Here is a 26,137-nt window from a genome sequence, read left to right on the forward strand (position 1 = left end):
ACATTATAAGACTTGTTCCACCGCATATGGTAATGCCATCATCAGTTTCATTTTTCATATTATCCGATTTTTTCGATTGTTTGCTGTTATGTGTTATCCAATGAACATGTACTAGTAGCTTGTATGATTTTAGGCTAAAATATTGTAGTCAAACTTACATTGAATTAAAAAAAATTAGAAAAAAAACAGGTGACGAAACCAAAGTCGAGATGAGAGGAAGCGTAGAGGGCCACATGCCATCTGCGATTTCGTCATCTTAGAAATGAAAATAAAATAAAAATTAAAGAGTTGGCTGAAATCGAAGACAATCCCACGAAACCACAACATAACACACGAAACTGGAGCTGAGTAAACGAAACTGTAGATGAGCCTCCCCCATGTATGGTTTGTGCGACTTTTATGAAAACTCATAATTTTTGCTATTTTATAAAGGGATAATGACTTAAAAGGGTAATATATTTTTCGATTTGTACACATTTGGTCAATGAGTTTTTTTTCGTCCATATTTACCCCTTCAACTTGTTAAATTGTACACATTCAGTCCTTATGATCGTTTACTTTAGGTTAGCCGAGAAAAATGACATAATAGGGTAATATATTTCTCATTTTGTACACATTTAATCCTTAATAATTTTGTATATATTTAGTCCTTAATATTATTTTTTTCAAAATAAGTCCTTTTTGTTTTTATACTCATTCAATACTTATGAATGATTTATTTAGGTTTTTCTCATGACATCTTACATGAGACAATCATTTATGAGGTGTTTGAGGTTGTTGATGCTTATGTCCATTGCGATCTCGATTGTTTGGTTGCGCAGGTCTTGTGATTTGGTTTAGGTCTTGTATTATAAACGTCGTAACGTCTTCATACAATATCAGATTTTAACGATCTTTATATCCACGTATTCGCTTTTTCAGTCCACTACAACTTTCGTTAAGATTACTCTGGTTCAAAGTGTAATATATTTTTACTTATGATTTTATAAAAAAAACATTCATACATGCATTTATAAAAAACCTATGTATATAAAGATTGTAAGTAAAAATATATTACTTTTTAACAGGAGTAATCTAAATGAAAGTTGTAGTAGACTAAAATACGAACGCATGGATATAAAGATCGTTAAAATCCGAGATTGTATGAATAATTTATGACGTTCATAACACATGATCTAAGCAACCAAGTAGTCGAGACCGCGACGTACATAAGCATCAAAATCCCCATACAAACGTCTCACGTAAGATGTCGTGAGAAAAATCCAAAGAAATTTTTTATAAGTACTGAATGAATACAAAAACAAAAAATAACTTATTTTGCAACAAAAAAAATATTAAGGATTAAATGTGTATAAAAATATTAAGGACTAAATGTGTACAATGTAAGAAATATATTACCATATTAAGTCATTTTTACCAACTAACTTGGAGTAGTCGGTCATAAAGACTGAATGTGAATAGTTTAACAAGTTGAAAAGGTAAATATAGACGAAAGAAACTAATGCCCAAATATATATAAATGAAAAAATATATTATCCTTTTAAGACATTATCCTTTTTATAAAATAGGCTAAATTTATTTAATTTAATAAGTATTTGAAAAAAAAAACAAAAAATGCTTATTTGCTTATTTAATCCCAAAAGTTGGATTACTTTACCAATATCTATGAGGCCAAAAACCTTTCGCTTAACCTTTCTTTTCAAGCCAAAACCCTGAACAAAGAAACGATCATTCTTTTTACAAATCCCAATGGCTGAAATCGTTAGCGCCTTCATCACTTTGCTCTGTGGGAAGCTCAACTCCGCAGACTTGATGAAGCTGGCTCAATCTAAAGGAATCGATACTCAGCTAAAAAAATTGAAGAAAACCTTGCCCCTGATCCAAGCTGTGCTTGCTGAAGCAAGAAATAAGCAGATAACATACATAGCTGCTCAACGGTGGCTGTACGATCTCTATGAATTGACTTACGATATAGACGACTTACTCGATGATTTAACCACCGAAGATATGCGACGCAAGTTGAATGAAGAATCCCGTGCTAGCATCAGCAATACGGTTTTGAAGTTATTGTCAAGTTTTAGTAATTTTGGTCCCCACAGCATCATGTATGGTCGGCAGATGAGTTCTAAGCTGGATGAGATTACCAACCAGTTGGATACATTTCTGGAAAGGAAAAATGATTTGGATTTGAATGTAATTGTTGAAGTAGAGTCATATAGAAGGGAGAGACGGTTGGAGGAAATTCCAGTTGAGTCGCAAATAATTGGTCGGGAAAGGGATAAAGAGGCATTGCTGATGAAGTTGTTGGGAAGTGATGAAAATGTTGGCATAGTGTCCATAGTTGGTATGGCTGGGGTAGGCAAAACCGCTCTTGCTAAAGTTTTGTACAACGAGGAGAAACTGAAGGATCACTTTGAACTTAGAGCGTGGGTTTGTGTTACTGAGGCATACAGTATATTTCATATCGGCCAGTCCATTTGGGAAGCTGTAAGCGGGGAGGCCAAAAGATTTCCTGATCTTAATCTGCTTCATGTGTCCCTCAAAGAAAAACTTTCAAAGAAGAGGTTCCTACTTGTTCTTGATGATGTATGGAACATAGACTACCTTTTATGGAAACTTCTTGGAAGCCCGCCTCTTGTAGGTGCACCTGGAAGTAAAGTTATTGTCACAACCGGGAGAACCGGGGTTGCATCAGTGATGGGCTCTAATGAAACTTACCATTTGGAGGTTTTGTCAAATGAAGATGCTCTGTCTTTATTTGTTCAACATGCCTTGGGTGAAAAAAACTTTGACAAACATCCAACACTTCGGTTGCATGGTGAAGCTATTGTGAAGAAATGTGGTGGATTACCTCTTGCTCTAATAATGCTTGGGAGGGTCTTGAAGACTCTAAAACTAAGTTACTATCATCTCCCTCCACATTTGAAGCTGTTGTTTGCATACTGCTCCTTCTTTCCTAAGGGCTATGTGTTTGACAAGAAAACGTTAGTCCTAATGTGGATGGCAGAAGGCTTCTTGTCCCAATCAATACGCGACAAGTCAATGGAGAGTTTGGGTTATGAGTCTTTTGAAGAGCTAAAGTCAAGATCATTTTTTCAATATTCAACAAATGACGAAGTAGGGCATACAATGCATTACCTTCTAGGTGACTTGGCAACAAGTGTTGCAGGAGAGTTTTTCTTTAGATCCGATGAAGAGATGGATGTATCAAACATGAATGAAACATTTGAGAAGTTACGCCACTTTTCACTTAAAGCTCTACAAGGCGACTCATATAAAAAGCTGATCAAGGAATTACAAAGATCCAAACGTTTGCGGACTTTCTTACTAATGTCATCTGGTTGGAAAAGTAATAACTTATTGAACAATTTTCTTGTTGAATTACTTCCTGACCTACAGTTCCTAAGGGTGCTCAGCCTAAGTGGTTGGAATATCACAAAGATCCCTCAATCCATTGGTGATCTCAAGCATTTGCGGTACCTCAATGTTTCTAATACTAGAATCACATGTTTGCCTGAACAAGTAAGTGACCTTTGTAATTTACAAAGCTTGTTGGTTAGTGGTTGTTATGAGTTATCTGCCTTGCCTGAAAGTTTTGTTAACTTAATAAACCTGCGGCATCTTGACATAAGTCGTACTCCAAAGTTAAACAAGATGCCCTTAGGGATTGGTGGGTTGACGAGTCTACAAACTCTACCAAAGGTTGTTATTGAAAGAGATAACGGCTTCAAAATATCCGACCTTAAGGATCTATCGAATCTTCAAGGCCAACTTTCTATCATGGGGCTGGACAAAGTGATAAGTCCACTGCAAGCAAAGGATGCCAACTTACATGAAAAGGAGGGTCTTGATGTTTTGGATATGGAATGGAGTGATGTGTTTGATGATTATCGGAATGAGATGATTGAATATGAAGTACTTGAAGAGCTAAGGCCTCATCATAAGTTGAGAAATCTGAAGATTTTGTTCTACAAAGGAATGACATTTCCTGATTGGGTCAGTGATCCCTCATTTGACCAGTTAACTGAGCTTACATTATGTGGGTGTAGAAATGATTGTTTACCAATGCTTGGACGTCTACCTTCACTTGGTAAATTGTTTGTTAAAAGAATGAATGAGGTGGAGACAGTGGATTTTGAGTTACTTTCATCTACTAATTCTTTCCTTGGTGTTGCCTTTCCATCACTTGAAGTTTTGAAATTTGATGATATGCAAGAATGGATGGGATGGTTCATTAGTGGTGGCAATTACTATGGAACTAAAAAACCGTTTCCTCGTCTGCGTGAGTTATCTATAAAACATTGTCCGAGATTGGTACAAGTGTCAATTGGATTTATACCATCACTTCGTGTTTTACATGTAGAAGGATGTTTGGAACAAGTGTTAAGAAGCATTATTGGTGCCACTTCATCGCTTATCGCATTGAAAATGGGGAATGTTAAAGGACTTGCTGAACTACATGAAGAACATTTAATGTGTCTTGGGGCCGTTGAAGATCTATATATTGATAGATGTGATGAATTAAAATACTTAGGGGAACCAGAAACGGAGGACTATGAGTTTCTTAGCAGTTTACAGAAGTTGGAGGTACGTAACTGTGACGCATTAGAGAGTTTGATTTGTCCAAATCGTGTGGAGAGGTTGGTGATAAGTTGTTGTCGTAAAATGACATCTTTGACCTTCTCACCATTGCTTCAACTCCCTTCCTCAATCATGTTTTCCCTAAGATCTCTTGACATCCATGGCTGCAACAATCTAAAATCATTTCCTCATGAGCATTTGGAGAGTCTCAAATCTTTGGAAGAACTGTTTATATGTGATTGTCCGAGTATGGATTACTCCTTTCCTTGTGGGTTGTGGCCTCCTAATTTACGTAGCCTTGGTATAGGATACTTGAATAAGCCCATGTCAGAGTGGGGCCCACAAAAATTTCCAACCTCACTTGTTGAACTACTTCTATATGGAAAACATTCAGGAGTCGTTTCATTTGCTGTGGGAGAACATGCGAGCAATACCACTACTTCTACATCATGTTTTCTTCTTCCACCATCTTTAGCATCTCTGGGACTGAATGGTTTTATGGAATTGGAATCACTTTCAGAGGTTTTACAACACCTGCCCTGCCTTAAAAGTCTTCATATTTGGTCATGCCCGAAACTTAGAGATCTGCCCGAGACAACTTCATCTTTGACAGTAAAACTGTGGCTGTAGAAAAGGTATGTAGTTACCTTCCCTCTCAATTTGTCATTATCAGTTTATATTTTTTTGCTGAAGTTATTTTGTTTCTATAGGATCAATCTGTGTAAGTACTCCCTTTTTGGAAAGAGTCAAACTCAGTACTTTCTAGTGCAAAATTTACATGAATTTTCCTCTAAAACAAACAACAGTTTTTATGTAATTTCAGGACCTTTTATGAAGTTTGATTAGATTTTTGTTTGAAAGTTATGCAACTCCAGATGAATGTTGAAATTGGAATGCATTATTTGATCGACACTAGAATCAAATCTGCTATTTTTTTTTTACAGGTCGTATCAGATCAAGATTACCATGAGATGGGAAGATAGTGACTATGCATCTTCTATGTGAACTCCTTCAAGAGTGGTTCAGTACGATGGGTTTTGGAGATGGAGAGTTAATAAGGTAAAAAAGAAGTGTTTATTTTGTTTTTGTTCTTATAAAAATATAATCTTTTCCGTCTTTTTTATGTTTATAGTTTTGTTATGTTGTAGAGTCATGTAAATCAAGTATTTTTACATAGTTTGTATGTCTTTTTTATGTTTATAGTTCAATTTTTTGAATAAATTGTGCCATAAAACTCCACATACATCATTGCATTTACCAGCATCTATGTTTTTCCCATTTCTTTTCTCTATCGGATAATACTTGACCATATATGTATCATTGAGTTTACCAACATCTATGCTTTTCCTATTTCTTATCTTTGTCTAATCATACATGACCAATATGTTGAATAGGTTCAGAGACGTCTCCATGTTGGAGACACATAATACGTTTGTTCTTGCAGTTTCGTTACTCCAGGTTTGTTGATGTTTTGCTTTTTGCCTCATGGTTTTGTCATAAAAGTAAAATAAGCAATATTTGTTGAAACACCCTCTTCAACTTTTAATTTTGAACGATTACAGGTATATATTCATCTAGGATGAGGATTTTAGACTGGAAGATTTTGATTGCGAAAGGTGAAGATTTCAAAATCTTGTACTTTCTAATGACTGAAAAGTAAGTAATTTTGAAAGTGGAAGCACACTGCTATAATTGGGTAGATATTTCTGACCAGTGTATGGTAACATGTGTTTTATCATGGTTTATTTCAGAATTAGAACATATTCTCAAGGCAAGGCAGATGCCAGGTGGCGCTGAAGCTACTGCTGTGAAATTGAGTTGCTACTAGGATCTAGAAAAAACAGTTGGTAAATAGCATCCTTGTATGTGTCAACTACATTTTCAATAGACACAGTAGCAACATACTTACATTTGTTTCTGAATCATAGCTTCCTACTTTCTTTCTGAAATAGTGGAACTGTTTAAAACTGTAATTTCATATTCTAATTTTGAATTGTAAGATTCTACTTTCATATGTTTTCTGTTAAAGCATTGTACTTTTAAATACCACTTTGGCCCGCCTCGAAGTGCGGGATACCACCTAGTTATGATTATTAATTGTAACAATTGTAACCATACCAGTATCGGTCTTGTCATTGAAGAAAAGAAAAGCCACCTCAACCAAATATAAAGACCCACACACATCGATCTTTTTGCAAAAATGAGGTTGTTCCCATTTTTCTTTGTATAAATACTTATAATAAATAGGGCCCTTTATGGTTTATAATTTATTTGCAAATAAAGGGGTGTGGCCCCACTCAAAACACTATTAGTCTTGTTTACGAGACTCTAAATTTACATTTGAGACCCTTGAACTATCTTAATATATTATTAATTATATATATCATTGTGTTATCTTTTATTCATTTATCTTTATTATCTTATCCATAAACTTATTTCTTTATAATATATATATATATATATATATATATATATATATATATATATATTATTTGTTAGGTTAAAACGTAACTAAAAGAGATAAGAGTTGAACCTTACACAAAACATGGAAATTCAATAACTAAAAGAGTTCGAAAGATATTTACAATTAGGTTGTAACCCCCAACAAATGACCATATTTTAATGCCAAAGTTTTCAGTCCAAATGGAATTTCACCCCCAATGATTTTATATTATTAAACAATGTATCAAGTTACATATCATATTCTTTTAAGTGTTTTTCTCAAGACAATGTATACTTATTAGATACGTGGGCCAATCTTTAAAGCAACACACAACACAATGGAAACATAATCATGTTATCCACGACCCAGGTTTATACAGATATCCTTATCCTGAAGAACAAAGGAATATTTGATCATATCTAAGAGTTGTTCCATAGCTACTTCATATGAGTACAACAATTGCATCGGATAGAAAACTCTCTGCTAATTATTAGTATATATCAGACCAAACAGAGTTGGATGACTTTTGCAAATGGGAGACTGTTGGAAATGGTGCCCACAGTCACAGACTCGGGTTCATATAGATATCTTGAAGAGCAAATGAATATTTAATCACTTATCTAAGGATTGTTCCATAGCTAGATCTTATGAGTGCAACAATTGCATTAGATGGAAAAAGTCTTTGCGGATTATTATTAGTAAGTATTGGACCAAACAGTGCTGGGTGACTTGTACAAATGGGAGATTGTTGGAATAGTGATCATAGTCACACCAGTTGGTAATATTAATATTAATAGCAAGGTCCTTTTTGGTTAAATGCAAATACAAATAAAAGCAACAATTTGACATGAGAGTTTGTTAATTAATTAAGTGTTTAACTAATTAATAGAAACTTGTAGACTTAATGGGTTTAAGTGTAAAGATTTGAAAGTCATTATTTAGATAATTATTTAGTGACCAAGTAATTATCTAATAAGGATTCCTAAACCTCCCTTATAAATAGAGGAGCCTATGACCAAATTTAACATGTGATTTTCACATGAGAAAAAAACCCAAAAATTGGCAGCCTCTGTCCCCTCTCAAAGAACATCTTTGTTTTCGCGTAACGGAATCTAGTTCGATGGGTCGTGTGGCTCACGAACAAAACCCTAGGGTTGGTACTTCGTAGTTATGGTGTTCGTACTGCGTTCCTTGGATGTGTGTTCCTTGGGTGTGACTATGAAAGAGGAATGCTTCGTTGAATTCTAAACATTCGTTTTACTGGAAAGAAGAAAACAAAAGACTTCTTTTCCGTTCTATTATTGTTTTATAGTTGCATAAGGTTTTATTGAACATGTGATCATGTTGGTTTCTGTGGTTTGGTTTTGTCTTTATGTTGTGCGTGCAGAAGATGACGTAGGGGATGGTGTAGGTGATGTAGGAGGTGTAGAGCTAGGTGGTGGAGTATTAGATGGAGCGGTTATGGCAGGTCCAAGATTAGGATAGAGGGTGTATAAGGATCAGAGGAAGATGTGGGTGGAGATGGTAGGTTGATTTGGTAAGGAACGAATTGTTCATGAAAACGAACACGACGAGTGATATAAAGGTTTTGGAAAGAGGGTCAAAGCACTGATAACCATGGTGTGAGATGTTATATCCAAGAAAAACGCATGAAATACATCTAAAATCCATTTTGTGCTTGTTATATGAATGGAGATGTGGATAGCATCGACAACTGAATACACGCAGAAAGGAAAAATCAGGTTTGTGTTTGAAAACATGTTTAAAAGGTGAGATATTGGAGTTGGTTCTAGAAAGCATACAATTTGTGAGATAAACAGATGTGTCAAAATCATAATGCCAAAACCTTTATGGAACACCAGATTGAGCAAGAAGAGTAAGGTCGATTTTGACCACATGATGGCGACGACGCTCGACCACACCCATCTGTCGCTTGTGTGAGGATAGGAGAGACCATGAGTAAAGCCGAGAGATGAGAAAAACTTAGAGAGGTTTCGAATTCACCTCCCCAATCAGTTTGAACAAATTTTAGTTTGGTTTGAAATTGTCGTTCTATTGTAAGAAAAGAAAGTAGTAAAGTAGTAAAGACATCAAAGCTCGAGAGATCGGATACAACATGATGAATGGAGCCAGTCCAGTGACCTAGGTAGAGGAGGCCTAGGATCGATAATCTGCAAATTAAACTAGCATATGGTTGTTGTTGTCTCACGCATATGGTTGAGGGATTACGAAGAGGGCATTGAGATAGAGCATGCCCAATATTGCACCTGTTACATGTACCATACAAAGTATTTTGATTAGATGCCCAACTAAATTGGTTTCGATTACCTGTCCTTGTGGACGATTGTTGTAGTTCCCACGCCTACGGTTGTGTGTTGATCGGTTGTTGTGATTGTTTCCTGATTAATTTGTGTAAAAAGCTTGGGATGATGTTGAATTGGTTGGTTTGAGTTATAACTCCAGCTGTTGTGCAAGCTTTTGAAAAACTTGGATTGCTTCATCTTGTGATAGAGACGAACCATTAGCCAAGAAACTAAGCAAGTATCCAAGAAACTAGGAAACTGGGCTGTCTAGTGGTGGTTATGAACGCTTGGGCCGGTGGCACCTTTGTGGAGATCTTCTTGATCATATAGTCATGGTCGACAGTAAACCATGAAGTTCAACAAAGGCTGTTGGCGACTGTCTTACTAACAGGGCAGATTTCAAAACATTGTATTCTTCTCTTAAGCCCAAGATAACCAGCATGACAATATCATTTTCTTTAACTGGTTTGCCAATATTAGCAAAGAGCATTAGAATACTCTTGTGGACCAGTTAAGCAAGCAGAGGAGGGCTCATTTCATTCATTATGATTTTCAGAAGTTGGGTTTTAAGAATTCATGAGAAGAGGTATGAGAAGCATAAGCACCTTCTAAAGAAAGCCAAAGATCACCAGATGTATTACTTTGAACATGTTGAAAAGACTGTCTTAGAGACAGTGGACATCGAACATGCGCATCCTTATAGACCCATGTATTGTAACAAGGGTTAGTTGTAGATGTGGATGTAGTCACGGTGTCGCCTTCTTTTCCTGTAGAAGTGGAAGTGGTGGACACGATGATGGTGGCCAGTGGGCAATGTATGGTGCCATCAACGTACCCAAACAGGTTGTTAGTAACTAGAAAGGGTTGTAACATAGTTTTCCAGTAGCCATAGTTGTTTGGGGACAAAGTAAAGGCAAATTTATGAGAGTTGTTGGCTGTTTTCTTGGCAGTGGTAAATGCTGTCAGAGTCGGCATTGTATTGGCTGACGTCGAAAAAAGAGAAGGAGAATGGTAATATGTGTTGATCGATGTGGATGATTGTTTGTAATGCGCCGATTCTCAGGTATTGTTTTAAATAAGATTTCTTGGGTTAAGCTCTACTCGACGAGTTGGTTGCCCTACTCGTCGAGTAGCAGCGGGGTGGGATCGCGTGTTAAGTGACCTACTCGACGAGTCCATATTGGGACTCAGCGAGTAGGAGCTGGTAGATGAAACCCTAAATCCCGGGGTTTGCACCCATATTTAAAGGAACCTTATCCTCCCTTGGGCCTCTTTACAGTTCTAGAGAGTCATTGAGAGCCCTTATACGTGTGTGTGTGCCATTGTGTGTGTTTGAAGCTTGAAAAGAGAATCTTTGGAGGGAGAAGGCTTGGAGGAAAAGGAGATTGGAGCAAGTAGAGTGTGATAATCAACACTTATCTCAGTTATCATCTTCTAGAGGTACCCAAATCGTCGTTCTCCTTGTAGATCTCTTATATTGGTTGAGTTTTAGGGTTTTTATGGAATATTAAGTTGATAAGATGAGCTATGGGCTAGATCTGAAGTTGTAACTTCAGATCTGGACCCTCCTTGGATTCTAGAAGCATAAAGTTACAGTTTTGGTCATGATTGAGGTCCCTCTTGAGCATGAAGCTCCATTAAGAACTTAAAATAGGCATTTAGAGCCTTTATATCCATGCATGCACGTAAAGTTTGCAACTTTACGTGATAAGCATGCCCTAGAAGCTTGGATCTGTGATTTGGAGCCGCTGCATGGCTCAAAATAGGTCTGTATGGAAAAAGGACTGAATAGACTCGGCGAGTCGCAAGGTTGACTCAGCGAGTCACATGCAGATGGCCGTGAACTCGACGAGTTGGATGAACAACTCGGCGAGTCCAATGAAGATTGCCATAGACTCGACGAGTTGAAGAACAACTCGGCGAGTCGGATGAGTTTTCTCCGGGATGTGTATGCGTGTGTATCCATCGAGTTGCATGGAGGAAACTCGACGGGTGGCCTTAAGGTTTGATTGAGAATCGAAGGAACTCGACGAGTCACCCCAATGACTCGGAGAGTTGGAATGTGCTTCAAGGAACTCGACGAGTAGCCGAGGGTACTCGGCGAGTGAGGTCAACATGGACTGTTGACCTTGACTGAGGAATTTGACTTTGACCAGGGGTTGACTAGTGGGTTATGGAGTACCTTATGAGGTTAAGGACTTATGAGTATATTGTACTAAGATAATAGGTGGTGGATACTATGTCAAGTGATCCGAGAGTTAGAGTTTACCTTCCGAGTTGACATCTGCGGGGTGAGTTATCCTCACTATATCGATAAGGTCTACGGCACCAAGGCCGGCCCTTTAGTTGTTATTGTTATGGTATGCTACTTGTGGTTATGATCTGTTAGATCGGAATCAGGGTAGACAGTATGTTATGCTCTTATGATCCGTAGGGATTGGTATGTTAGTGACCTGCTAGGTCGGTGCTCTAGTTACGAGAGAATTCTATGATTGATGATCAGTGATATAGATATGTTTGATGTCTGTATATGCCAGTATATGATAGTTATGCGCACATGGTTATTTGCTTGATTGGTTGGGTTGAGGCGGTCCTGCTTTGTATTGAAGGCCAACATACCCTATGAGCGGTCCGGGGAGACTGTAGGCCCACGTGGCGGACCAGTCATGCCGAAGGCTCGGGATAGATCCAGATAGACTGTAGGCCCTGTAGGGCGGTCCAGTCAGGCCGATGGACCAGTATGCATGTTGATTGATTGATTATTACTGATATGGTATTGTCAGTGTGGTATTGGTATTTTGGGGGTAGCTCACTAAGCCCTCGGGCTTACAGTTTTCAGTTTATTGTTTTAGGTACTTCAGGAGATCATGGCAAGGCGAAGGCGTGACCGTACCGCTCTTCATCCTTATGATATGATTTTGGGACACTCTGATGGATAATGATTTGAAAACATTTTTGTAAACAATGCTATTTGATTTTTATTTATGATTGAAAAAGTTTAAATTTGACGTAAAATTTATGGATGTTACAAGTTGGTATCAGAGCCTTGGTTTGAGTGAATTGGAGGAACACTCGTGTGAATCCAGTCTCAAATCAAGAAGGTTTTCGGAAAGTAAGTTTTTAAAATGGTTTTCAAAATAAAGGATGGAGGGTGCAGAGGGTACGATCAGTCGGAGCCTGTAAGTTAACCCCAAAATACCATACAGTTATTTGATATTCTGATATGTTAGAACATCATGCTAGTGCTAGGCTAGGGATCTTACGGAATCGCATGATAGATTTGCCTGATTATGTAATGCCTATTAGCCTAGGGTTTCTGGTATATGGAATTGACATCATAACTGTAGATGTTTAGTGTATGCATCACGGATGTGTATAGTCAAGATCTTACAGCCTGAGAATGTCTGATTCGACCTTAGTGTAGGATTGGATATTCGAAAGTCTATCGGGTCCAGCATTATGTGCAGCTAGCATACACTAGCGCTGCAGGGGCTGATGGAAGTTTCATGGATGTGTGAGTTGTATGGAGCTGTGGGATCAGTTGTAAGATAGGCGATGTCCCCTATTAGTGAGGGTTGAGTGCATATTATGTTGAGTATAGTATTAGGGCGTTGTGGTGATACTTGAGACAAATATGGGTAGGTGTGGAAGGTAGTATGGGCCCGTACTACTGGAAGCACAGGACCCATACGCGTAGCAAGGAAGTCACAACCCCTAGGGTTTGAGGGTATTGGTCTCCCGACATTATATTGTTTATCTGACATATTGAGTGTAATTGCAGTATGGTTGTGACGAGACGTTTTGCTGATGGATCCGGTTCGGGATCCGGGTCAGGGTCGGGGACGGGAGACGGAAGGTCGGAGGTGCCGATTGCACCTGAGCCCGTGGTACAGATAGGGACAGAGGAACTGGATGCCAGGATCCGGGAGATTCTGCACGATGAGGTCACTGCGGCTTTCCGAGCGCAACTACCAGAGATGTTTGGGTCGATCAAGACCGTGATGGTTGAGTATTTTGATGAGCGATATGCAGCTCTGGCAGAGACAGCAGCCGCTGCAGCCACTTTAGCTGTAACTGCGGCAGGGGTTGGAGGAGGAGTCGACAGGGCTTTCCAGTACCGGGACTTCGATAATACGAAGCCCCCGACATTTGATGGTACACATGATGCGATTAGGGTTATGAGGTGGTTATCTGACGTGGAGGGCTGTTTCTTCACGTGCTCATGTCCTGCTGACCAGAAGGTCAGGTGTGCCCTGAACCTACTGAGGCTTGGGGCAAAGGACTGGTGGAGATTGACGAATGGGTCGTACACTGATGATCAGCGGGCTGTTGTTACTTGGGAGCAGTTCCGGGATATGTTTCGCACCCGCTACGTTCCGCGCGTGGAACAGGAGCGGCTTGCTCAGGAGCTTTTGACATTGAGACAGGATGGGGAGTCCGTGATGGAGATTACCCGGATGTTCACTGAGAGGGCTATGTTTTGCCCGGAGTTTGCGTCAGAGCAGTCTCAGATGACTCGTTATCTGAGTATGCTCAAGACGGATATACGGCAGTTTGTGGCTACACAGCGTTGTGATACCCTCCTGGATCTTCAGGAAGCCGCGAGGCGGCGTGAGTTGGAGATAGAGCTGCAGCTGAAGGAGCAGCGTCAGGCACCGGCACAGTCTCAGCCGACGCCTAAGCGGTCTAAGACCGCTGATACACGGTCTGGGGGTCAGCAGAGCCGCACTTGTGGAAAATGTGGCAGGGTTCATTCGGGGGTTTGTAGAGCAGGAGTTGGGTGCCACAAATGTGGCAAGGAGGGGCACTATGCCAGGGACTGCCGTCAGTCCGCCCCTCCAGCAGATATGAGGATTTGTTACCATTGTCATCAGGTTGGTCATGTGAAGACCAATTGTCCGCAGCTCGCCGTCAAGCCAGCGCAGGGTTCCACGCCAACTACTGTGAGGATTGGAGATGGGAGGCCAGTCAAGGTGGAGCCTCCGAAGGCTCAGGGTCGCGCCTTCTAGCTCACGGCCGAGGAGGCCAAGGTAGCACCGGATGTGGTTGCTGGTACGTTTCTATTCTCTGTCTCAGTTATTGTATTTGTGTTATGCTTATTGATTGTACCTGTGATTAGGTACGTTTTTAGTGAATTCTTTTCCTGCTTTGGTATTATTTGACTCGGGGGCGAGTCGATCGTTTGTATCTCAGACCTTCTCTAGAGGGTTCAGTGTGCCGATAGATGATCTTCAATGTCCGTTGCAAGTTTCGATCACCAACGAGCACGGGGTTTCTGCTTCTTCGGTCTACCGGGGATGCGAGTGGGAGATTTTCGGGGTGTCTTTCCCGATAGATTTGATTCCTATCCCCATGGGGGAAGTATGCGTGATTGTAGGGATGGATTGGCTTAGCCGTTTTGGCCCCATGATCGACTGTGAGGGACAGCGGGTGGTGGTTCGAACCCCAAGTGGGGGAGAACTTGTAGTATATGGTGAGGGCACCCGGTTGGGATCAGGGTTTTGTTCGGTAGCCAGGGCTCGACAGTATATTCAGCACGGGTGTGCCGGTTATTTAGCGTATGTGGTGGATACGCTGGTTAGGGAGCAGTTTTCAGTTTCTGAGGTCCCGGTGGTTAGGGAGCTTGCTGATGTGTTTCTGGAGGAGTTACCCGGAGTGCCTCAGGAGAGGCAGGTTGAGTTGTGGATTGATCTAGTGCTAGGTGCGGCCCCTATTGCTAAGGCGCCATACCGTCTGGCACCTCCTGAGATGCAGGAGCTATCATCTCAGTTGCAGGAGCTGTTGGGTAAGCAGTTTATTCGTCCAAGTAGTTCACCCTGGGGAGCACCGATCCTTTTCGTCAGGAAGAAAGACGGTTCTCACAGGATGTGCATTGACTATAGGGAGCTGAACAAGTTAACGGTGAAGAACCGTCATCCGCTCCCGAGGATAAATGATCTTTTCGATCAGCTGGAGGGTGCATCTTGGTTTTCCAAGATTGATCTGAGATCAGGATATCACCAGGTCAGGGTGAGGGAGGAAGACGTGGAGAAGACCTCGTTTCGGACTCGTTATGGTCATTACGAGTTCGTGGTGATGCCGTTTGGGCTCACCAACGTGTCGGCAGTGTTCATGGATTTGATGAACCGGGTCTGCAGACCGATGCTCGATCGCTCGGTCATTGTGTTCATAGATGATATATTGGTGTATTCCAAGACCCGAGAGCAGCATGATGAGCATCTCAGGGAGTTGCTGGAGGTTCTGCGGCGAGAACGGCTGTATGCCAAATTCTCGAAGTGTGAGTTTTGGTTGCGAGAGGTCCAGTTCCTCGGACATCTCGTTAGCCAGGAGGGGATTTTGGTCGATCCGGCCAAGGTGGAGGCGGTTATGCAGTGGGAGACTCCGAAATCTCCCTCAGACATCAGGAGTTTCTTGGGTTTAGCAGGGTATTATCGGAGATTCATTCGTGATTTCTCCAAGATTGTCGTACCCTTTCCTCGTCTAACGAGGAAGGGAGTGGATTTCCGGTGGGGCCCTGAGCAGTAGAGGGCATTCGAGACCCTTCGGCGATGTTTATGCGAGGCGCCGGTGTTGACACTCCCCGAGGGAGTTGAGGATTTTGTGGTATTTTGTGATGCATCCATCACAGGCTTGGGGGCAGTCCTCATGCAGAGGGGACGAGTGATAGCCTATGCGTCGAGGCAATTGAAGTCGCATGAGACGAGATATCCCACACACGATCTTGAGTTGGGAGCGGTGGTCTTTGCTCTCAAGATTTGGAGGCGCTATCTGTACGGGGTCCGTTGTACTATATACGCGGATCACAAGAGTTTGAGACACATCATGGATCAGCCGAACCTGAACATGAGGCAGTGCAGGTGGCTGGATGTGGTCAAGGACTATGATTGTCAGATCCTTTACCATCTTGGTAAAGCGAATGTGGTTGCGGATGCTCTGAGCCGCAAGTCAGCCGGGTCCTCTACCCAGCCAGGTGTATGAGGATAGCGGTGGATTCCCCGCTGGTGGGTTTGGTCAGGGATGCTCAGATTGAGGGTATGAGACCAGAGAACTGGAAGTTGGAGAGGATTAAGGGCGAAAGCACCCGGTTTGTTCAGGATAGCCGCAGATTGTTGACCCGTTACGGTCGGTTTTGGGTTCCGATGTTCGGAGGGGTCCGCCAGACAGTGATGGAGGAGGCTCATAAGTCTCGTTTTTCTATTCACCCGGGAGCCACCAAGATGTACCGTGATTTGAGTTCGAGTTATTGGTAGCCTGGTATGAATCGAGATATCGCTTGGTTTGTTGAGAGGTGCTTGACCTGTAGGATGGTCAAGGCCGAGCATCAGAGGCCGCATGGTAAGCTGCAGCCTCTGGAGATTCCCATGTGGAAATGGGAACGGATAGCGATGGATTTCATCACTAAGTTGCCAAAGACGACAAAGAGGTTCGATGCTATATGGGTCATCGTGGATCGATTGACCAAGAGTGCCTATTTCCTAGCCATACGGGAGAGTTCGTCGGCAGAGAAGTTGGCCGACCTGTACGTCCGCGAGATTGTCTCTCACCATGGGGTCCCAGTTTCCATTGTTTCCGATCAGGATGTCAGATTTACTTCCCGTTTTTGGCAGAAGTTCCACGAGGAATTGGGTACGAGACTGCATTTTAGTACGGCGTTCCATCCGCAAACTAATGGGCAGAGTGAGCGGACCATTCAGACCCTCGAGGATATGTTGAGGGTGTGCGTCATTGATTTCGGTGGGAGTTGGGATTCCCACCTACCGCTTGCAGAGTTCGCCTACAACAACAGCTATCATTCCAGTATTGGCGCCCCGCCTTTCGAGCTGTTGTATGGGCGGAAGTGTAGGACCCCAGTCTGCTGGGGCGAGGTTGGGCACAGTGTGATGGGTCGGACAGAGGTAGTTCTGCAAACTACCGAGATGATACAGCAGATTATACAGCGACTACAGACCGCTCAGAGTCGGCAGAAAAGTTATGCCGACCGACGCCGATCTGAGCTGGAATTTCAGGTGGGTGACATGGTTCTCCTGAAGGTCTCACCCTAGAAGGGTGTGATCCACTTCAGGAAGAGGGGAAAATTGGGTCCCCGTTATATTGGGCTGTTCAGGATTGTTGCCAGGGTTGGCAGTGTGGCTTATAGGCTAGAGCTTCCGGAGGAGCTCATCCGGATCCACAGCACATTTCATGTTTCGCAATTGCGAAAATGCATTATGGACCAGGAGGCAGTGGTATCGTTGGATGATATTCAAGTCGATGAGCGCCTGAACTATATGGAGAGGCCTGTGGCTATTTTGGAAAGGAAGAAGAAGATTTTGTGGAACAAGGAAATACCCTTAGTAAAGGTACAGTGGGAACATCGGAGGGGATCCGAGTGGACATGGGAGCCGGAGGCGAAGATGTGCGAGCATTACCCGACATTGTTTATTCCAGCAGACTTCGAGGGCGAAGTCTAGTTCAAGTAGGGGAGAGTTGTAACGCCCCGATTCTCAGGTATTGTTTTAAATAAGATTTCTTGGGTTAAGCTCTACTCAACGAGTTGGTTTCCCTACTCGTCGAGTAGCAGCGGGGTGGGATCGCGTGTTAAGCGACCTACTCGACGAGTCCATATTGGGACTCGGCGAGTAGGAGCTGGCAGATGAAACCCTAAATCCCAGGGTTTACACCCCTATTTAAAGGAACCTTAGCCTCCCTTGGGCCTCTTTACAGTTCTAGAGAGTCCTTGAGAGCCCTTATACGTGTGTGTGTGCCATTGTGTGTGTTTGAAGCTTGAAAAGAGATTCTTAGGAGGGAGAAGGCTTGAAGGAAAAGGAGATTGGAGCAAGTAGAGTGTGGGAATCAACACTTATCTCATTTATCATCTTCTAGAGGTACCCAAATCGTCATTTTCCTTGTAGATCTCTTATATTGGTTGAGTTTTAGGGGTTTTATGGAATATTAAGTTGATAAGATGAGCTATGGGCTAGATCTGAAGTTGTAACTTCAGATCTGGACCCTCCTTGGATTCTAGAAGCATAAAGTTACAGTTTTGGTCATGATTGAGGTCCCTCTTGAGCATGAAACTCCATTAAGAACTTAAAATAGGCATTTAGAGCCTTTATAGCCATGCATGCACGTAAAGTTTGCAACTTTACGTGATAAGCATGCCCTAGAAGCTTGGATCTGTGATTTGGAGCCGCTGCATGGCTCAAAATAGGTCTGTATGAAAAAAGGACTGAATGGACTCGGCGAGTCGCAAGGTTGACTCGGCGAGTCACATACAGATGGCCGCGAACTCGACGAGTTGGATGAACAACCCGGCGAGTCCGATGAAGATTGCCATAGACTCGACGAGTTCAAGAGCAACTCGGCGAGTCGAATGAGTTTTCTTCGGGATGTGTATGCGTGTGTATCTGTCGAGTTGCATGGACGAAACTCGGCGGGTGGCCTTAAGGTTTGATCGAGAATCGAAGGAACTCGACGAGTCACCCCGATGACTCGGCGAGTTGGAATGTGCTTCAAGGAACTTGGCGAGTAGCCGAGGGTACTCGACGAGTGAGGTCAACATGGACTGTTGACCTTGACTGAGGACTTTGACTTTGACCAGGGGTTGACTAGTGGGTTATGGAGTACCTTATAAGGTTAAGGACTTATGAGTATATTGTACTATGATAATAAGTGGTGGATCCTGTGTCAAGTGATCGGAGAGTTGGAGTTTACCTTCCGAGTTGACATCTGCGGGGTGAGTTATCCTCACTATATCGATAGGGTCTACGGCACCAAGGCCGGCCCTTTAGTTGTTATTGTTATGGTATGCTACTTGTGGTTATGATCTGTTAGATCGGAATCAGGGTAGACAGTATGTTATGCTCTTATGATCCGTAGGGATTGGTATGTTAGTGACCTGCTAGGTCGGTGCTCTAGTTACGAGAGAATTCTATGATTGATGATCAGTGAGATAGATATGTTTGATGTTTGTATATGCCAGTATATGATAGTTATGCGCACATGGTTATTTTCTTGATTGGTTGGGTTGAGGCGGTCCTGCTTTGTGCTGAAGGCCAACATACCATATGAGCAGTCCGGAGAGACTGTAGGTCCACGTGGCGGACCAGTCATGCCGAAGGCTCGGGATAGATCCAGATAGACTGTAGGCCCAGTAGGGCGGTCCAGTCAGGCCGATGGCCCAGTATGCATGTTGATTGATTGATTATTACTGATATGGTATTGTCAGTATGGTATTGGTATTTTGGGGGTCGCTCACTAAGCCCTCGGGCTTACAGTTTTCAGTTTATTATTTCAGGTACTTTAGGAGATCATGGCAAGGCGAAGGCGTGACCGTACCGCTCCTCATCCTTATAATATGATTTTGGGACACTCTGATGGATAATGATTTGAAAACATTTTTGTAAACAATGCTATTTGATTTTTATTTATGATTGAAAAAGTTTAAATTTGGCGTAAAATTTATGGATGTTACATTGTTGTTGTCTGGTTGACAATCTGTATGATCGACAATGGGTATGATGAGAGCTATTGTGGAGCCAATTTTAGGGTTAGGGAATAGAAGCTCTGATACCAAGATGAACTTGGTAATCGTTGAATTGTATATTGTGTCTTGAATATGTCAATTACATGAGGTATTAATAATAGATATATTTACACTATGATCCCTCTAGAATATAAACACGTAACTATTGTCTAATATTTATAACATTCGTCTAATACTGTTTTTACTAAAACTTTTGTGTTACTCTAATCAACAATTTTGGTAATGTAAAAATTCATAGTACATTGTTATAAATAAGATTTCCGGTAAAGTACATTGCTATTTTTGGCAATGAACCATTCCATTCACTCCGAGATTCCATTATACCAAGCACTACCTAAAGCAATGCAACAATGGAGGATGGTCATTTTAATTCAATGACTTATTTGAAAAATCAATTCATATAACTTTCTAAATAACGTTTATAATAATGATATGACACAAATAGAATACCTTTATGCAACCAAGGTTCATGGCATCATCAGCCTCGCCTTGTACAAGAAACTAACTTTCGATTGTTTTCTTCACGAAGAAAGTCTTCATGTCTCTAGAGTTGCTAGAAAACACATCACATTATAATTTTTTAAAATGGCTTAAACTACATTGAAAAATGTTCTTATAGAGTTGTCATACCATTCCATTTGAAATTGGCATTCCTTTGAAGTAAATTTCATTATGATCGACACTAAATAGTCTATCAGTTGCTCCCATATAGATAGAAAATAGCACACTTCACCAACAAACAGTTCATAATCTGATAAAACACCAGAATAAATCAATTCAAGGGGAAAAAACAGTAACTCATATTTATGGTGAACTTTTGGATAGATAACTGGGGGAATATTGTAACTTCTTTTTTCACATCAAATGTTGTATGATAAATTGTTCAATGGATAAATTATGTCTATCGCCACCGGATCCTTTCCAGACTCCAATCAAATAAAACATAAGAAAATAAAAATTATGAGAAAATGGAAGTGGTTTTACCTCACATCTAAACATCATATTCTATAAAAAAAATAACCATACATCTAATCAGGGTTAGAAAAAAGAGACATGTAACCCTGCATGCAGTTGAGCTTGTGTAAGCTTTTTATCATTACAACCTTGGTGTATGTGTGTGTGTATAGACAACAGAAAGAGTGTGTGTGCATGTATCTTTCATAGCATCCTTCTCGATTACACAATAAATAGAAAGAAACAGAGGGGGAAAGAGGGCAGATTCGGTTTAAACAAGCAAATGAAAGAAGAAGAAACACCGACACCAACGTGTCTTAAGAAGAAAGAGAAATTGGTTTTAGAGAGAAAGAGTTTGTATTTCAAAATTTGAATTCAGACGAGAAAATGAGGGAAATAGGCAGATGGCAGAAGGGAGGAGCGGTGGTGTCATAAAGTGTTTACTTATCTGAAATAAATGAAACATGTGACTTTTTGTGATTTATTAGTTAAATATTCAAAAATAATTCTTATAAAATTAATGTTGCTAATTATTTTGGGAAATTTATTAAAAAGAAAGGAAAATATAGAAATTGAAAAACCTTATTTAAGAAAAAAAATTAAGACGGAATATTGCCTTTATTGAAAAAAAAAACTACAAGAAATTAGTGATGTTTATGTTAGGAGGTTTCACTTTTCCATACGTACACAAGCGTACGTCCTGTGTACGTGTTCGAAGGCGTGATCACGCATCGGGCAAGTACGCTAAGCGTACCACCCTGTACACCCCGCATACTAGCCTTAAGGACCATTTTGCAAACTTTTTCGATTAGGGATTAAATATGAAACTTACAATATTTTTCCAAATGTTACCATTTTAGGCTAAAATACCGTAGTCAAACTTACACTTAATTAAAAAAAAATTAGAAAAAAACTAGGTGACGAAACCAAAGTCGAGATGAGAGGAAAACATAGAGGGCCACATGCCATCTGCGATTTCGTCATCTTAGAAATGAAAAAATAAAATAAGAATTATAGAGTTGACCGAAATCGAAGACAATACCACGAAACCACAACATAACAAACGAAACTGAAGCTGAGTAACCCAAACTGCAAATGAGCCTCCATCATTTATGGTTTGTGTGACTATTTTATGAAAACTCATATTTTTTTTTGCTATTTTATAACATAGGCTAAATTTATTTAATTTAATAAGTATTTGAAAAAATATAAAAAAAACTTATTTGCTTATTTAATCCAAAAATTGGATTACTTTACCAATATTTATCGGGTCATCCTCGAGTAATCCACACGTGAAGGCCGACGTGGCAAGGCTGGCTATGCGTGAACACCGCCCTTGTGTGCGTTGTGGCGTGGTTCTTGCTATGGACGAAGACAAGAAAGGTGATTAGTTAATGCCCTATTTGATTATTTCTTCTTTCTTTGTGAACGTGGGTGGATTTAAAAAAAAGTTAATTTTTTTTAAAGAGTGAAGAAAATGGAGACAAAAGAGCTCACCAACTGATGAAGAAAATGGCTATGTGCAGGTGACGAAGAAGACAGTAAAATGAAGACTTGACAACTTTGGTCCCTGTAGTTTTGGCTGATTACAACTTCTACCCTAAGTAAAATTTCTTATACTTAAATGATTTTTGGAAATTACAGATCAGATCCTTGACTTATATATTTAAATTCTATTTTTTTAATTTCTAATATACCTTTAAATATTTATTGAATTTTAAGATTATGTTTTATTATTTAATTTATTATATTTTTTATTAGTAAAATATTTATTTATATTTAATAATTGTTTTTTATTTAATATGATAAAATAAATAAATAAATTAAAAGATAAAAAAACATGTAGTGAACATTGGAGTTAGACGTGGAAAAATGACATGTCGGTGGTAACCATATCCTTAGCCTTTCGCTTAACCTTTCCTTTCAAGCCAAAACCCTTAACATAGAAACGATCATTCCTTTTCCAAATCCCAATGGCTGAAATCGTTAGCGCAGTCATCACTTTGCTCTACCATAAGCTCATCTCCGCAAACTTGATGAAGGTGGCTCAATCTAAAGGAATCGATACTCAGCTGAAAAAATTGAAGACAACCTAGCCCCTGATCCAAGCTATGCTTGCTGATGCAAGAAATAAGGAAATAAGCAAATAAAAAACATAGTTACTCAACGGTGGTTGTACGATCTCCATGAATGGACTTACGATATAGACGACTTACTCGATGATTTGACCGCCGAAGCTATTCGACACAAGTTGAATCAAGAATCCCGTGCTAGCACCAGCAATAAGGTTTTGAAGTTATTCCCAACTTTTAGTAATTTTGGTTCCCACATCATGATGTATGGTTGGCAGATTAGTTCTAAGTTGGATGAGATCACCATCCGGTTGGGTATACTTCTGGAAAGGAAAAATGATTTGGGTTTGAATGTAATTGTTGAATTAGGGTCATATAGGCGGTTGGAGGGAATATCATTGGTTAATGGGTCACAAATAATTGGTCAGGAAGGGGACATACAGGGATTGTTGAGTAAGTTGACGGGGGAATATGAAGATGTGAGAGTTGTGTCCATAGTTGGCATGGGTGGGATAGGCAAAACCAGTCTTGCTAAAGTTTTATACAACCACAAGATCCTGAAGGGTTAGTTTCAACTTAGGGCATGGGTTTGTGTTTCTGAGGAATGTTCAAATATCAGCAAGTCCATTTTGGAAGCTGTAAGTGGGAAGTGGTGCAATAGAATTTTTGATATCAATCTGTCCCTCAAAGAAGAACTTTCAAAAAAGAGGTTCCTACTTGTTCTTGATAGTGTATGGAACGTAAACAACCTTTTATGGGAAGTTTTTGAAAGTTTGGGTCTTGTAGGTGCACGTGGAAGTAAAGTTATTATCACAACCCGAAGTAGCAGGATTTCAGGGGTGATAGCCTCTCATGATATTTACCATTTGGATGTTTTGTCAAATGAAGATGTTTTGCCTTTATTTGCTCAACATGCGTTGGGTGAAAAAAACTTTGACAAACATCCAACACTTCGGTTGCATGGTGAAGCTATTGTGAAGAAATGTGGTGGATTACCTCTGGCTCTAAGAATGATTGGGAGGGTCTTGAAGACAAGTAAATATGGTGATGTATGGGAGAAGTTATTGAAGAGTGAGGTATGGGATATAAAGGATGCAAGTGTGATCCATGAGACTCTAAGACTAAGCAACAATCATCTCCATCCACTTTTGAAGTACTTGTTTGCATACTGCTCCTTATTTCCCAGGGGATATATGTTTGAAAAGAAAACGTTAGTCCTAATGTGGATGGCAGAAGGCTTATTGTCCCAATCAAAATCAATAAGCAACGGGTCAATGGAAAGTTCAATGGAAAGTTTGGGTCATCAGTATTTTGAATAACTAAAGTTAAGATCGGTTTTTCTATATTCAACAAATGACGAATTAGTAGGAATTAAAATGCATGACCTGGTAAGTGACATGTCCACAAGTGTTGCAAGAGAGTTTTTCTTTAGATTGGATGATGATGACACGAATGAAATTTTTGACAAGTTACGCCACTTTTCACTTAAAGCTCTACAAGGTGACTCATTGTAAGTCTCAAATCTGCTTGTGTATCAGTCAGATCCGTTTGATGGTGCGGAATCCCAATCAAACGGATGATACCAGATCTAATGAAGAAGAAGTAGAAGAAGAAGATGATGAATCTTGTATGATTTGATTAGAATGTAGATCCAAATACAAGATTCACACACAACTTACACACACTTAAGCTCCTCTCTTCTCTCTTCTCTTAGCCGTAAACTCTCTTTTGTTCATCAACCACTCCTCACCCACCTAACATCTATTTATATGTATATGGGGAACGAGCCGTAGATGGGTTCACGGCCGTGAACAGGTTTACGCCCGTGAACTGGTATATGGCCGTAAACATTCACCTGGCCGTGAACACAGCCGCAAATGTATATTATATTACAGAAAAACCAATTGCCTAGAAAAGCAAAGTATAAACACAATGTCTCGTTTTTATCAAAAACACAAAGAACAAACCCCTCATAATTTGCAGAGATCTATCCAAAAACGCAAAAATCCTTCAAAAATAAGATCAAATACGCTCCAGATATGGAAATATTGATTGATACAATCCAAGCTCTGATATCACTTGTAAGTCCCAAATCTGTTTGGGTGTAAATATTGGTTTATACTTTGATTTTCTAGGCTAATGCGCACTTGTAAGTCCCAAATCTGCTTGCGATTTGTCAATGCACACGGTATCAGGCTAATCCTAAACTTTCACATCTTATTGCTGTCAAAAGAATCTTTCGGTATCTCAAAGGCAGCCGAAAATTGGGTCTTTGGTATCCAAAAAATTCTGAATTTGATTTATATGCTTTTGCTGACAGTAATTATGGAGGCTGTGAGCTTGACAGGAAATCAACGCCTGGAGGATGTTAATTTCTTGGTGATCGGTTGGTGTCATGGCAGTGCAAGAAGATGTGTGCTAAATATATTGTGTGAGAAATAAACAAAAACCAAAACAAAAAATAGAAAATTCAAAAACCCAAAAATATTGTGTGCTAACTTTTTTCTGTAGATGTTGTGATGGGGGGTGATATAAACTTGGTGATAACATGTAATTTTAATTTGTGTAAAGTATCAAAGTTGAATTGTCTGGGCTCTGTGTTCGATGCGCTGGTAGGCACGAAAGATTTAAATTGGACTTGATTAGGCGTAGATGAACTTAAGGAATAAGATGACTTGACAAATCTTGACATAAACAGATCCGTTTAGCTTGACAATACGATGCTCGGATAGGTTAAGCAGGGAGATTTACATGGGAATCTGTGGATTACATTAAATAATCTGTATCTAGAACCGTGGTTTAACTTTTCCTCGATGTATGGACTCTGTCCTTAATTCCGATATTGACGGGACGGCCGGGGAAATTCTGATAAATTAGGTCTGTAGAAGGTTATGTTCTTGCTTTCTTTCTGACAGTCATATGTTGCCTCCTCTGCGTGATCGGATGATCCGACCTGGACTGCAACATATGCAACTCTGTCTCTCTGCATATCCTTCTATGCCATTCTTTCTACATGTTAGCCATATGATGTCTCTTTTGCGTGACCGATAATCCGACCTGGTACACAACATATGCACCATTCTTCTTCTCAATCCCTCTGAATCTGGTCAGTCATATGTTTCACCCTCTGTGTGACCGGAAGATCCGACCTGGGTGTACAACATATGCATTCTAAATCTATCTTCTCCCATAATAATTGTCTGCTCACCTAAAGTAAGGAGTATCTCGGAAGTTCTTGATTATTGGGGTATATCAGGAA

The 26,137-nt window shown here is 40.3% G+C and overlaps 2 protein-coding genes across 3 annotated transcripts; both read left to right on the plus strand.

Annotated features, from left to right (window-relative positions):
- The first annotated feature begins 1,676 nt into the window (after positions 1-1,676).
- LOC145161243 (putative disease resistance protein RGA3) lies at positions 1,677-6,625 on the plus strand. 2 transcript variants are annotated; one of them, XM_079080743.1, is made up of 5 exons: positions 1,677-5,216; positions 5,526-5,640; positions 5,976-6,039; positions 6,144-6,237; positions 6,333-6,625. In XM_079080743.1, the coding sequence occupies exon 1, from the start codon at positions 1,750-1,752 to the stop codon at positions 5,209-5,211; it is 3,462 nt and encodes a 1,153-aa protein (XP_078936869.1). In that variant the 5' UTR covers positions 1,677-1,749; the 3' UTR covers positions 5,212-5,216; positions 5,526-5,640; positions 5,976-6,039; positions 6,144-6,237; positions 6,333-6,625. The 2 variants fall into 2 exon arrangements, with proteins under 2 accessions (XP_078936869.1, XP_078936877.1); XM_079080751.1 differs by having other exon boundaries at positions 6,144-6,197.
- On the plus strand, positions 5,612-24,197 carry LOC145123921 (putative disease resistance RPP13-like protein 1). The gene is made up of 5 exons (XM_079059105.1): positions 5,612-5,640; positions 5,730-5,735; positions 5,976-6,039; positions 23,157-23,442; positions 23,665-24,197. Exons 1-5 carry the CDS (start codon positions 5,612-5,614, stop codon positions 24,195-24,197), a joined length of 918 nt encoding a protein of 305 aa, XP_078915231.1.
- Positions 24,198-26,137: the final 1,940 nt, after the last annotated feature.

The sequence above is a fragment of the Lactuca virosa genome, chromosome 1, assembly GCF_052849685.1.
Source record: "Lactuca virosa cultivar CGN04683 chromosome 1, Lactuca_virosa_CGN04683_v6, whole genome shotgun sequence".
Classification (NCBI taxonomy): Eukaryota; Viridiplantae; Streptophyta; class Magnoliopsida; order Asterales; family Asteraceae; genus Lactuca; species Lactuca virosa.

Coding starts and splice junctions, on each gene's coding strand:
- LOC145161243 (XM_079080743.1), top strand. CDS start 1,750: ATGGCTGAAATCGTTAGCGCCTTCATCACTTTGCTCTGTGGGAAGCTC.
- LOC145123921 (XM_079059105.1), top strand. CDS start 5,612: ATGGGTTTTGGAGATGGAGAGTTAATAAG. Junction 6,040..23,156: donor TTGCAGTTTCGTTACTCCAG/GTTTGTTGATGT, acceptor TATGGTTGGCAG/ATTAGTTCTAAGTTGGATGA. Junction 23,443..23,664: donor CAACCACAAGATCCTGAAGG/GTTAGTTTCAAC, acceptor TGGGTCTTGTAG/GTGCACGTGGAAGTAAAGTT.